Consider the following 13,234-nt stretch of genomic DNA (forward strand, 5'->3'; position numbering starts at 1 on the left):
TGGTAGAGTGTCCCAAATGAATGAAGGGAATCATGACTATTTTTGATTAGTTTTGGTCCTTTAGCAGTTCTACAAATAACGGGAAGCCCCAATTAACCAAAGGCACTATCAACTGGAATCCACTCAACATAAAAAGTAATATAAATTACAGTACTATGCAAAAGTCTTAAATGCTAGATTTTTGATAAAAATTTGTTTTAGATGTTTATTTTTTCCTTCTGCATTAGTGTATCAATAAAAAAGAGCATTCATTTTTCTAAAAATTAAAGGCTAGAGAGAAATTTTTTGTTTTCTGTTAACAAAAGTAACATATTAAGTAATTGACCCCTTTTCAAATAAAAACTTAATTTCTTTGTACATATATGGACCAGTGTATGATTAAAAAAAGATAACAAACAGGATGCTGATGATCAATGACATGATTAATTGAATTAACTAAACTAAAACAGAAACAGGTGCAGAAGAAATCAAACTGGACAAAGGACGACCAGACTAAAAGGTGAGGATGTGACAGATGTGATAGTTTAACTTTCAAATCATCAACTCTTACACCATAACGTCAGTGAGCATAGCAACAAGACACAAGGTGATCATACAGGCATTAGCAAGGTCTCTCTCAATCAGAAGTTTCATGACAAACAGGAGTTTCAAGGTGTACTATCCAAGCTTTTCTGAAGAAGCACAAAGAAACAGGCAAGGTTGAGCGCAGCAGATGAAAGATACATCAAATTGACATCCCTTTAAAACAGAAGAAGTCCCACATTGCTATCAGCTCTGACCTCACAGAAATCTCTGTAACCCAAGTATACCCTTCTACAATCTGGAGAAATCTTGTCAGAGTGATCTTCATGGAAAAATTGCTGCCAAAAACCCATTTTTGTGAAGTGGAAATAAAAATAAGAGACTCACGCACAGAAACACAAGGACCAGGGTGCTTGAAACTGGCAAGTCAAAATTTGAAATCTTTGGCACAAACAGGAAACAGTTTGTCTGCAGGAGAGCTGGAGAGTGATACATGGATGAGTGTCTGCAGCAAAGCACAGTGGAGGTTCCCTGCAGGTTTGGGGCTACATTTCTGTAAACAGGGTTGGTGATCTGGTCAGAAATAATGGAATCTTCAATGCTGAGAGTACAAGCAGATTCTCATCATTCATGCAATACCATCAGGGAGGAGGTTGGTTGGTCCCAACTTTATTCTGCCCCAGGTCAATGACCCCAAACACATGGCCAAGATCATAAAGAACTATCTTCAGCGAAAAGAAGAGCCAGGAGTTCTGCGACAGATTTGTATGGCCTCCACAACGCCCTGATCTCAACATCATCGAGGCTGTCTGAGATTACCTGGAGAGACAGAAGCAACCGAGACAGCAAAGTTTTCAGAACTGTGGCAGGTTCTCTGAGATGTTTGGAACAACCTACCAACTAATTTCCTCATAAAGCTACACAACTGTGTATCAAAGAAAATTGACACAGGTTTAAAGGCAAAGAGTGGTCACACCAAATATTGTTTTGATTTACTTTTTTATTATTTACTGCTCTTTATAGCTTTTTTATATTTAGATACTTATTATTTCATTATTTTTGGAAGTATCTTCATTTTATGTATTGTTTTACATGTGCCTGACTTTTGCACCATACTGTACATTAAGAAACACAGTACATATTAAAAAATAAAGTAAGTAAACAGTGAAAATGAAAGAAAAAATAGTGAAGATGGTGCATCATTTGGCATGTCAAATTGAATAGTGTGCCATTTAGTTCCTCATAGTCTCCATCCTGCCACAGATCTTACCTGCCTTTACCTTCTCCCTCTGCAGCTTAAAGCTTAATTGTTGGGAATTGTACTCTCTTTACAACTACACAACCATGATCTTGAAAACTCAAACAAATAATGCCATGCTTGTGCTATTCTGTATAGTTTAAGCATTGTTGGTAAAATCTTCTAGAAGCAACATTACTTGAAATACAGTATTAACGTAAGTACATGACATTGTCCTGAGCTGAGCTTTCTGAATGACTGTGTTTCTTAACTTTATGCTCTTTGTATTTACTAATCAGCAATTTTCACTCTTGCTGACTAACGCAGTTCTACTCTTCACTGTGTAAGGTATTGCAGGTAGGAACTGCGGTAAAGCTGCTGTGAAATCTGTTCAAAGTCAGCTGTGTCTGAAGACCACCTTTATGCATCTTTTAGATATCAGTTCCATCATTATTTGGATTTGGATTTATATTATGGGATTACCTGTTAATAAAACATATGAAACAGTTCCAAAACATTAGTTAGTTCTTGTTTTAGTATTAAGTTTCTGAATAATTGATCGACATTCATGTAAGTGGGAGCATCTTAAGTGTTGCCATAAAATGTTAAGTATTAAAGTCTAAAATGTTGCTTTATTTAGAGGTCTTGTAGCAGGTCTTCTGATGATCTTCTAGAAGCAACTTTCTTGAAGATCCTTCTGCCTTAAGCCTTCACATTTCCTCCCAAGTGCACTTTACAAAAACTCCACTCTTTTCCTTTATTCTCCTTTCAGCAATCCTTTTGCTCCTAGCCTTTTTTTCCCTACCTTCCACATTTCTTTCCAACTGGCCAAACTAACTTTATGACTGGGTGTCGATAAAGCTAGTGCCCTGCTGCTTCTAGAACCTTCCATGCATCCACCTCAAATGGCACTTTATTTTAACACTTTCCTGCCAGAAGCCACTACATGCCTTGAGTTTAATGTCCTCAATAAAAAAAAAATGCAAAGAAAACATCTTGAACTTTTTACAGATATGACTATGGATGACGTGCGGAATTTTGAGAAAAATATGCATGAACAAACGAACATAAAAGTTTGGTTTGATCAGCCTTCCACAAATTCTCCTTCAACGGATGAAATACAGAGTGATGGCAACACAAGCGTATGTTACACTTTTGATGAAGTACATTTTAAACAAACCTCCTACTCTTTGGGAATTAAAGATATTAATATAATTTGTAAAGCTCAAAGACAATGTTAGATTCAGCATAATTGAATGAGACATCTCACATAGGGAGGATATTGTAGGGGCAATAATTTTGTTTTCATTAAGCACTGCACTGTCAATACTTACCCATTTTACCATTTATCCATGTCTTGAAACTTGCTATTCCCTTATATCCCATACTGAGTCCAGATGGATATTTACTTCCTGCCCTGAATACAATGACTTGTACTATGGTGAGTTATGCCAACTTTCAAAGAGCTTTGTATACGAGCCCATATAACAGAATGCAACAGATTACTCACTTGAGGGAGTCATCATAGCCAAGCCTTGTTCTTCCCTTCTTGAATTCAACATTGAGGAGCAATAATAAGTGGAGGTCAGGATCAAACAAGGAAGGTCAATCCTGTGGGAAAATCAAAAAGTTGCAGATGCTGAAAATCTGAAATAAAAACAGAAAATAGTTGGAAAAACACTCAGCAGATCATAAAGTATCTGTGGAAAGAGAAAAGGGGTTCACGTTTAAGGTCTAAGAACCTTCACCTAAACTGGGAAAGGCTCTTCAACTTGAAAAGGTAACTCCGCTTCTTTTTCCACAGATTGTACCCTGTTAAGCCACTGCACCATACACACAATACCACTGGAGAAACAACAGCATGATACCAAACTGATTATCTAGACAACAGTATTTGCACCTTAATAGTGTGAGTGATTAATTTTATGATACCCTTGACACGGCCCACTTTTAATTCGCTTGTCTCCAGTGTCAACTAAATATCTGCAGAACATAATATGGACAGCTGATCCAGTTTCAACAGTTTGCAACCGGCTGAATTATGTTAAATATTTCAAGGTTCTTTATGTCGAGTCACATGGAGACCAGTATTACAGCTGCAAGATCATGCTATCTGAAGTTATAGCAGAGTTTTACAGCTCAGCATTTGCCAGTGTTAGTGTTTGATTCTGATTCATTGCTTCATCGTCGTAACTTTTCTTCTACAGCATTTGATAAACAAAGAAGTATTAAGTTATGCTCCACTATTGAAATTCACTGCATCAGTTAAAACTAAAATTGATCCCAGTTAAGTTCCACCACTGTCTGTAGATTCTCTCCGTGACCACGTGGATTTCCTCTGAATACTCTGGTTTCTTCCCAAATTCCAAAGACATATGGGTTAGTCGGTTAATTGGTCACATGGGTGTAATTGGGGTGCAGGCTCTTTGGGCTGGAAGGGCCTGTTACTGTGCTGTATCTCTAAAATAAAACAAAAAACATCAAGCAAATGTTGAAAAGGAAGTGATTGTGCTGATCTATATTTGTCCTTCAGTGACTGAAAATCTGTACAAGTGAGAGTTCCTGTATCCTTAATAGACACAGAAAGATTAAACTTAACGATTTCTCAAATCCATTTATCACTAAGGCCGAATTGTAAGAGATCAAAGAACAAAAGCAAGTGAACTAATTGTAAATATATATTAATGACTTGGACTTGAACAACAGAGCACACTTTACAACCTGTAAATGAGAGAAACCTGGAGACATGAACTATGACAAGTGGAGTATTATATTTCAAAATGATATTTGCAGGTTGGTAGAATGGGCAGTTATGTGACTAATGAAATTTAGTACCAAGAAGTCAAAGTGTTACATTTCAGTCAGAAGAATGAGAAAAGGCAAGATAAATAAGAAGGAACAATTCTGAAAGAGAAGAAAGAACAGGAAATTCTGGGAATAACCATGCATAGTTTGTTGAAAATGGCAAAAAAGGTTCTGAAAACTTATAGGATTCCAGGCTTTAGAAAACAGCATGGAGTACAAAGGCAAGGAAGTCACAATGAATCTTTGTGTCTAATTCTGGGTGCCACTTATAAGGAAAGACATAAAAGATTTGGAGAGAACAAGACTTACTGGTTATTCCGAGGATGAAGGAATTTTAGTCTTGTAGTTGAGGTGGAGAAGTTGGGATTGTTGTCCTTAGAACACAGGAGGTTGCAAGGGGACCTAGTAAAGTTATTTAATGTCATGAAGTGCATTGCCCAAGCTAATCAAGAGAAATTATTTCCAGTGGCAGAAGAACCAAGGATTATAGACATAGAACAATTGGCAAAAGAATCAGAAAAGTGTTTAGCAAGTGTGCACATCCACGGAGAGGGCAGGAGTGGCACTAGTTGGATTGCTCTTCCATAGAGCAGGTGTGAAGTCCGCAGGATTATAAAGTCCTTCCATACTGTTATCATTCTGTGATTCCGAAAAGACAAATTAGATCTTCCATCTAAGGTACAAGTGGTTGTAGCTAAGGCTAGTAAAATGCAAATCTTCCTTCAGTGTTTCAAAATGCAAGAACTGCTATGTGGTAGGAACAGAACTGGTAAGCAGTTAAATGATACTGCTCCATTGCTCTGTGTTTCCACTGATTTTTGTCCCGGCGTAAATGGCAAATAAAACATCAGTCAGTCCAGTACTAGTGTTTATGGTATAAGTAACAATTAGTTTATGAATTAAACGCATTGCCCAAAAATATGACTTTAAACATGAGAAAAAGTCCTGTTCAAATAGACTACAAAGTGTAAATCATGGCATTTGATTACAATAAGTAAGTTGTTCATGATTGGGAAACAATTCTGAGAGTTCTACACACAGTCATAAACTGGGCGGATGACCAATGGTAAGTGAACTGTGACCTTGATACATGTTGTGGCCAAGCAAAGTTTCATGTGCACTCACCAAGTTTCTTTGGGATATTGCCTTTCTAAGGAGGTACAGATATGCATTTATAGACAGAAAATATTTCATTCACAATTTTCTGTTTAATTTTGCATACATTCAATCAATATTCTCACAGCAATATCAAAATTCTGCTAAGAGGAAAAACCATGGGAGCAAATCTAAAGCCTTTTTAATGATATAACACATTTATGCCAACTCACATCACCATGAAAAGTTTTGGGAATTGTGTATGCTTTTTTAAATTTTTGTTTGGCATGAGGGATGTTTCCTTGTTTTCATCATCATTGGAAGAACTGGGCAATTTCACAAAATTAACAAGAACAAGTAACTTCTGGTTTCTCTAATAAACTGTAATTATAATACTGACATATTGAAAATTGGCCATTCCTACTGACATTTTTTTACAAATCCAAGTTTTCTCCTCCAAAGTCCCCTAATCTAATGTATTCTGCAACATCTTCTCAAGTAGTTGGTCAATCACTGATGCAGAATATTTGTATTTCAAAGGCTATATTGTTCAAGGGGGATGTATGTTTGATTTAAAATATATTGTTAGCATCATGGTGGAAACCAAAAAAAGTTTTTTAAAGTTCTTTCTCCAATTGTTTAAGTAAAACTTGAAAAAAAATTCAAGACTTTAACATGTCTTTTTTTATAAGCCATCACTGTGAGCAATGAGTAGTTTAAAGATGACCACATACTTTATGAGCATGTAGTGAGCTGGGATTAGTTCTGCAAGACCCATTAAAATTTGTACTGATATTCTTTCTCTTTTGGTTTTCAATTGAAAGACATGACAATGAATGAAGTCCGAGAATTTGAACGAGCAACTCAGGAAGCCACCAACAAAAAAATTGGAGTTATTCCTCCTGCAATTACTATCAGCAATATCGTTATGCCTTTGTTAACCCGCAGTGGACCATCTAGTGCTCCAACCACACCTCTTGCTTCAGAAGCTCCGGAATTTCTGGCAATTCCCAAGGATCGTCCTCGGAAAAAGTCTGCTCCAGAAACTCTTACCCTTCCAGATCCTCAGGAACAATGCAGCATTTCTACAACATCCAATATTGATGCTTGTGGCGGGCCTTCTAAGCCCAAGCATAACTAACATTTTTCCTCTCAGAGGGTCTACTTTTAGTTTTCAGTATTAGATAATATTCTTCTTTATCTGTCACTTGCTTTCCTCCTTTATCTCAAACTCGCATGCTAATTGCCTGTTTTTTTGGGTCCCTTGAGTGTAAATTGCAAAGGAAATAATGTGCTCCATGCCTACAATTTTTTTCTTTCTTAAAATGGAGTAAAGCTTCTCCCCACAGGGAATATCATTATAGGGAGTGAATACTGTTTCCAAGTGTTGATGACAAGTAAATTTGACTGCTGCCAATATATATTAAAAATTCACAGCTGCCTTGCCCATCATTTTCCTAGCATTGATAGCCAAGGGAGCCAAATCTCAGAACACTGTGATTTTCCAGGAGGTGCTGCTGGCAGATGAGATTTATCCCAATGTGTTACACACATTCACGTACACGTATCAGAGCAGTAAAATTTAAACTTGTTTCCTAAGCCCGCTTATTGAACTCAGGAGTAATTTGTTACCTCCTGCATAGCTATAGATGTGCTTTAATGACTTGGGACAGGTGTTATTTACCCAACGTCAGGAGGACCTACGCAGATGTATAGAGCTCCAAAGCAATCAGAATTTGTTGGCTTTGGTTTCAGGTCAGGATTCAAGATGTCCTTCGGCAGTCCTCAGCACAATTCACCAGTGAGAGACTATGGAATAGACCCATAAAATGATATAGCAGAGAATCAGGCCATTAAATCCATCTAATCTGTGCTGGCCCTTTGAAAGAGCTGAGCATTTATTCCCAGTTTCCCTCACTTTCCCGTAATGTGCATATTTTTCCTTTCCAGTTCCCTACTATTGCTCTTTAAAGCAGAGCATTCCTGTTGTAAAAATTCATTGTTTAAAAATTTGCTTAATTATACCTTTTTTTGGTTGTTATTTTAAATGCATCATTTGATTACCAAGACATCTTCCAGTTTCCAAAAATAGAGTTATAAATCTCTTAGCAAGTATATCTCTGTCAGTGCTGTAGTGGCATCAGACTCTTTCCAGAGTTTCTGATAAGCCAGTCAAAGCTCTGTAGTTGGTCTTGATGTTATTGTGCTTGGGCGAAGAAAACTCAGCCTAACTTGTGCCTTCTGATGACAGAGCAAGGCTCAAAAATGTTAGTCAAAAATCTTGTTTTATGTTCTGCCATGCAAAGAGCAGGTCTTTGGATAAAACATTCCTGGCTGCAGTGAGAAAATTGTGTAGAAGTTTCAGGCGTATTAATTTTAAAATAGTTACAAGTACCATGATGTGTATGTGTGCTAAAATGGAGTTTATTCTCAGTATCTCCACAACTTTCAATTTATTTGAGAACAAAATTTAAAACAGTCCATTTATATGTAATAATTATTTTAGCTCTACACCTATTTTGCCATTTCAGACAAGAAGGAAGGAACCAAGACTACTAAATTATATTTAACATCTCTGTGCTAAACAAAAGACATTAAAATGCTTAAATCAAAACAAAACTTTAATTAAATCACTTGATGTATGCTGATGTTAATATTCTCACCCAAACACATTTTCATTAATGTGTAAATTGAATGCAACTCCCTCTACTGTGCTAATAGTTTTCAGTCATTTAAATATCTATAAAGTTAAGAGTTAGCTAATTTATTTCTCTGTGATCTAATTATTTCCTCTTTGATAATTGAATATTTAATTAACTCTGTTTAACACAGCATTGACAATGACCATTTGAAAACTCAGCAGGGTATACAGCATTCACAGTGATTACAAACTAGAGAATGGAGCGTGCAGAAGGGAAGGCACATTCATTCAGAATCTCTCTTAGTGCCGCGAGATGTCTCTAATCATCTGTTGCTGCCATGGATCTGGTCTGTTTGCTTGGTCCAGACAATCATGAAAGTATGTTGGCTGCTCTTATTAAAACCTTTGTCTTCAGAACTGTATAAGATTTTACCCTGCAACCAATTCCACATCCAATCACATATTTTTAAAGATAGGGGATTTGTTCTTTTTTTACCATTGACATCAATTTGGCAAAAGAACTCAGTTCATGATTATTTATACTATAACAAAATATAACAGAGCTGTCATGTTCTACCTGCACTGGGTGCCTGTTTGAAGCCATGTTCATTTGTAATACTGGCACTGAAGTTTGTACAGTAGTTATCTTCAGCACTCACCATCGTTCAACTATTCATAAGCAACAAGATTTCTTCAGTAACACACACAGAATTCTGGAGGAATTCAGTGGATCAAATCTACATGAGTAAATATAGCAGCGAAAGTACTTTGCTATGCATATTTAATCACAATTAAACCGATATGTAACATACATAAATGCTAGAGGAACTCAGCAGGTCAGGCAGCATCTGTGGAGGAGAATGAACAGTTAATGTTTCAGCCCTAGAATCTTTATCAGGACTAGAAAGAAAAGGGAAAGAAGCTAGATTAATTCCCTCTTTATTCCTCCTTCCTTTCCAGTCCTAATGAAGGGTCTCAGCCCAAAATATCAACTCTTTATTCCTTTCCGTAGATGTTGCCTGATCGGTGGAGTTCCTTCAGCATTCTGTGTTTGAGTTACCCTGGATTGAAGCATCTGCAGAATCTCTCGTGTGTACAAGATTTCTTTTAAAAAAAATTTTACATTTTAAGTCTCACATCTTCTTTCCAGAAGGGAAAATATATCATTTGGATATGTTTCTACAAGCATAAATCAGAATCACTAAATTGTATGTCATGAAATTTATTGTTTTGCAGCAGCAGGACAGTGCAAAGACATAGAAATTACTATAAATTACAAAATATAACTTGTTCTATTGGCCTTTGTACACAGGACCCCTCACCATTAACCATTTGATCACAGACACAAATCCAAACTTGTATACTTCCCAATAGTTTTGATTAAGTGGGGAAGTTGAAATCATTCCTACTAATTGTCACAACCCCGTAACTGTTACAGCTTTAAATCACAGTCTGAAGTAAGTGAACAAACTAACTGAGACACTCGTAGATCCAGAGAGATTTAATATGAAAGTAGTAACAGGTCTGAAGACCTCTGGTCACAGAGAGTACATGATAAAATGGTAGAGAATAGCAAGAATCTCCTTTCCACTGAAAATTCTTAGCAGCAGAGTTCAACTGATAAAATTGTAATCTATGTCCATATTTAATCTCCCTTCACCATGCTACCACAAAAGGGTATTCAAAAGAATGTAAAAATTAATCAAACATAACCCAAAGTTACTTTGGTAGAACCCCTCATGACCTAGGAAAAGATCATTCACCTTGTCCGAAGAATATTGTTTACCACATCTGAGGATGAAAGATGAACTATGGATAAGCTCAATGGGCCAGGTGTTGTTCCACTGACCTTTCACCAGTCTGAAATGTTAACTCTGTTTTGATTATGCCTGACCTGCTGAGCATTTCCTGCATTTGCAGTTTTTTTTAAATTTTGGATTCCTACCAGCATTTTTGCTTTTAATAAATCAAAGCTATTTGCGAAAATAGTTGGTCAAGCATTTTATGAAAATCATCTTTTTAAGCAGATATTTCTTAACACTTTGTGATCGATACTATAAAGGAAACATTTGAGATTAGTAGGATTATTTAGATATCATAACAATACGTTTACAATGGGAACTGTGGTTATAAATATTTAAAATCATATGGTAATAGTGACTGAAATAAAATATTTTTCCTAACTATTGTTAAAAAACATTTTCAATATGTTATGTCCAGTTTGCCGCAATGCCCCAAGTTGTGTATATTGTGTTTTTATTGACTATATTTCCACAAACCAACTCTCGCATGTCCCACATGCAAACTGGATTTCTTTGAGTACTGGAATATGCAGAACCTCTGTATAATGTTCTGGTTCAGTAGACCTAGCAGTTTACTCATCTTACTGTGGGGAATCTCTTTCTGTAAAGCATTATCTTTTATCCAATGCTTGGAACTTTAAACTACTGAGGAAGTTATTTCCAGAAATTGCAGTTCAGCACAACAGATTAGAATGCAAAAAATGGTCTGGTGCTGATCCAATTGGCGGCTATCCTGATCTCAGATGGGTCACTGCTTGGGAATCCGCAGTTTTCCTCAGCATTTTGTGTTAAGGAAAGCTAAAATCATTCTGATCTCCTTCTCTTTTGATAGCATATAGGCAGAGGCCCAAAGAGTCAAGATGTAGTTTGTGATTCTCTCCCGAGCTGCAGTTGAATAGCCTGTGAACATAGTAAGGCTCAACAATGAACAGTGGCAGCTTGAGCTAAATTGTTGCATAACTACTGCGTGAGGAGAATCACTACCCTCAGGAGGATGAGAACAAAACGTGAAAAAGGGTAAAGCATTAGTAGAACGCTAATAATGTGGACCGACTGTAAGCACCTTAGAAGAATGTGGGAAAAAATGACCTGAAACAACTCTTATCTTCAGATATTCAATGACACCTAATCCATTATGCTTGTGTTTACAAAATGGAAGATCCATCTCTTGGCAAACATTGAACAGTTTTGCATAGATCTGTACTGAGTATAAGCAGTACGATGTAAATATTCTGATGATTTGTTAATTTAAGGATGAAGTTACTCGGTGACTGGTTTACCTTATTAGATGGGTTGAAGGATCCACTGTAATAGTTTGTTACCTAGCATGTTATAATAAACCAAATGTAGTAAAAACCTCACATAGCTTTTAAGCAGAATTACCATTGAAAGAAATAAAAAACTTTTCTCTGGATTAAGGTTAATTGCCTCTGTGGAGTAATTGTTCTAATCATTCTATTTGATCTGTACTATGTATTATCCTTTCACTTTTGGACTTAAATAGAAAAATGCTATCATTTTCTTCTCCATGAGAACAACCATTACACAATGCACAAATAACAAGTGGCAAGCAGCTCTTTAAGGCTGAAATTATAATTCATTGCATGAAATGGCTATAATTTACAACTGACACAGATTGTTGAGTTTGTTTTTCTCCATTCCAGCAGGAGAACAGATTATCAGTAATCAGAAATGCTGCAAACATTTTGCATTTATATTTTGAAAAATTACTGAGGCAAATTACTAAAAAAAACAATGGGGAAGAATTAGCTAAACAAGTTAGGAAAGTGAAGAAGAATTTTGGTCAGAATTGGGTTTTAAGGAAAGTCAGAACACACTGAGGGAAGAATAAGCTTCTTCCAGTGGGCCATCAGGCTGATCGCTGAATTGAGTGTATTTCTATGTTACATTGACGTTTCGATTTATTATAAATTATGATTGCACATTTAGATGGAGACATAATGCAAAGATTTTTACTCCTCATGTATGAGAAGGATGTAAGAAATAAAGTCAATTCAATTCAATAAAGTCCAAGGAGTGGGCAGTGGTAGACATAGTTCTTAATTTTAATCAAAAGAACAAAGAGAAACACACATAAAATGCTGGAGGAACTCAGCTGGCCAGGCATCATCTATGGAAATGAATAAACTGTTGACATTTTGGGCAAAGACCCTTCTTCAAGACTGGAAAGGAAGGGGAAAAGCACTGAATAAAAAGATGGGGGGAGAGGGAAGGAGGATAGCTCAAAGATGAGAGGTGAAGCCAGGTGAATAGGAAAAGTAAAGGACTGGTGACGAAGGAATCTGATAGGAGAGGAGAATTGACCATAGGAGAAAGGGAAGGAGGGGACCCAGGGAGAGGTTACAGGCATGTGACAAGAGATAAGAGGCAGAGAAGGGATACAAGAAGAGGGGAGAGGGAGTGATTTTTTTACAGAAAGGAGAAATCAATATTCATGCCATCAGGTTGGAGGCTACACAGACTGAATATAAGGTGTTACTCCTGTGGCCTAAAGGTGGCCTCATCGTGGCACAAGAGGAGGCCATGGATCGACATGTTAGAACAAGAATGAGAATTGGAAGTGAAATGTTTGGCCAACAGGAAGTTCCGCATTTAGCGGACAGAGCAGAAACGCCCCTAATTTACCATGGGTTTCATCAATGTAGAGGAGGCCGCATCGGGAGCACCAGACACAATAGACGACCCCAGCAAGTTCACAGGTGAAGTGTTGCCTCACCCGGAAGGTCTGTTTAGGGTCTTGAATAGAGGTAAGGAAGAAGGTGAGTGGGTAACACTTAGGCTGCTTATAGGGATAAGTGCTGAAGAGAGATTAGTGAGGAGGGATGGACAAGGGAATCACAGAGGGAGCGATCCTTATGGAAAACAGAGAGTGGAGGGAAGGTAAAGATATGTTTGGTGGTAGGATTCTTTTGGAGATAGAAGAAGTTGCGGAGAATGTTGTGTGGGATGTAGAAGTTCAAGGGGTGGTAGGTAAGGACAAGAGGAACTCGATCACAATAAAGAAGATGCAGTAAGCACAGGTGTTCAGGAGAAGATGCAGATGAGGGCAATGTCAATGGTGGAGGAAGAATAACCCTGGTTTTTGAAGAAAGAGGACATCTGTGCTGTCCA

The 13,234-nt window shown here is 37.1% G+C and overlaps 1 protein-coding gene across 1 annotated transcript in view; it reads left to right on the top strand.

Annotated features, from left to right (window-relative positions):
- Nucleotides 1–11,526, top strand: part of pitpnc1a (phosphatidylinositol transfer protein cytoplasmic 1a) — a 298,049-nt gene extending 286,523 nt beyond the window's left edge. Inside the window, exon 11 of the mRNA XM_059948289.1 lies at nt 6,484–11,526. Within this exon, the coding sequence (XP_059804272.1) occupies nt 6,484–6,800 (317 nt within the window). The 3' untranslated portion in view covers nt 6,801–11,526. The remainder of the gene's footprint in view (nt 1–6,483) is intronic.
- The last annotated feature ends 1,708 nt before the right edge of the window (nt 11,527–13,234 follow it).

The sequence above is a fragment of the Hypanus sabinus genome, chromosome 23 (genome assembly GCF_030144855.1).
Source record: "Hypanus sabinus isolate sHypSab1 chromosome 23, sHypSab1.hap1, whole genome shotgun sequence".
NCBI classification, from domain to species: Eukaryota; Metazoa; Chordata; class Chondrichthyes; order Myliobatiformes; family Dasyatidae; genus Hypanus; species Hypanus sabinus.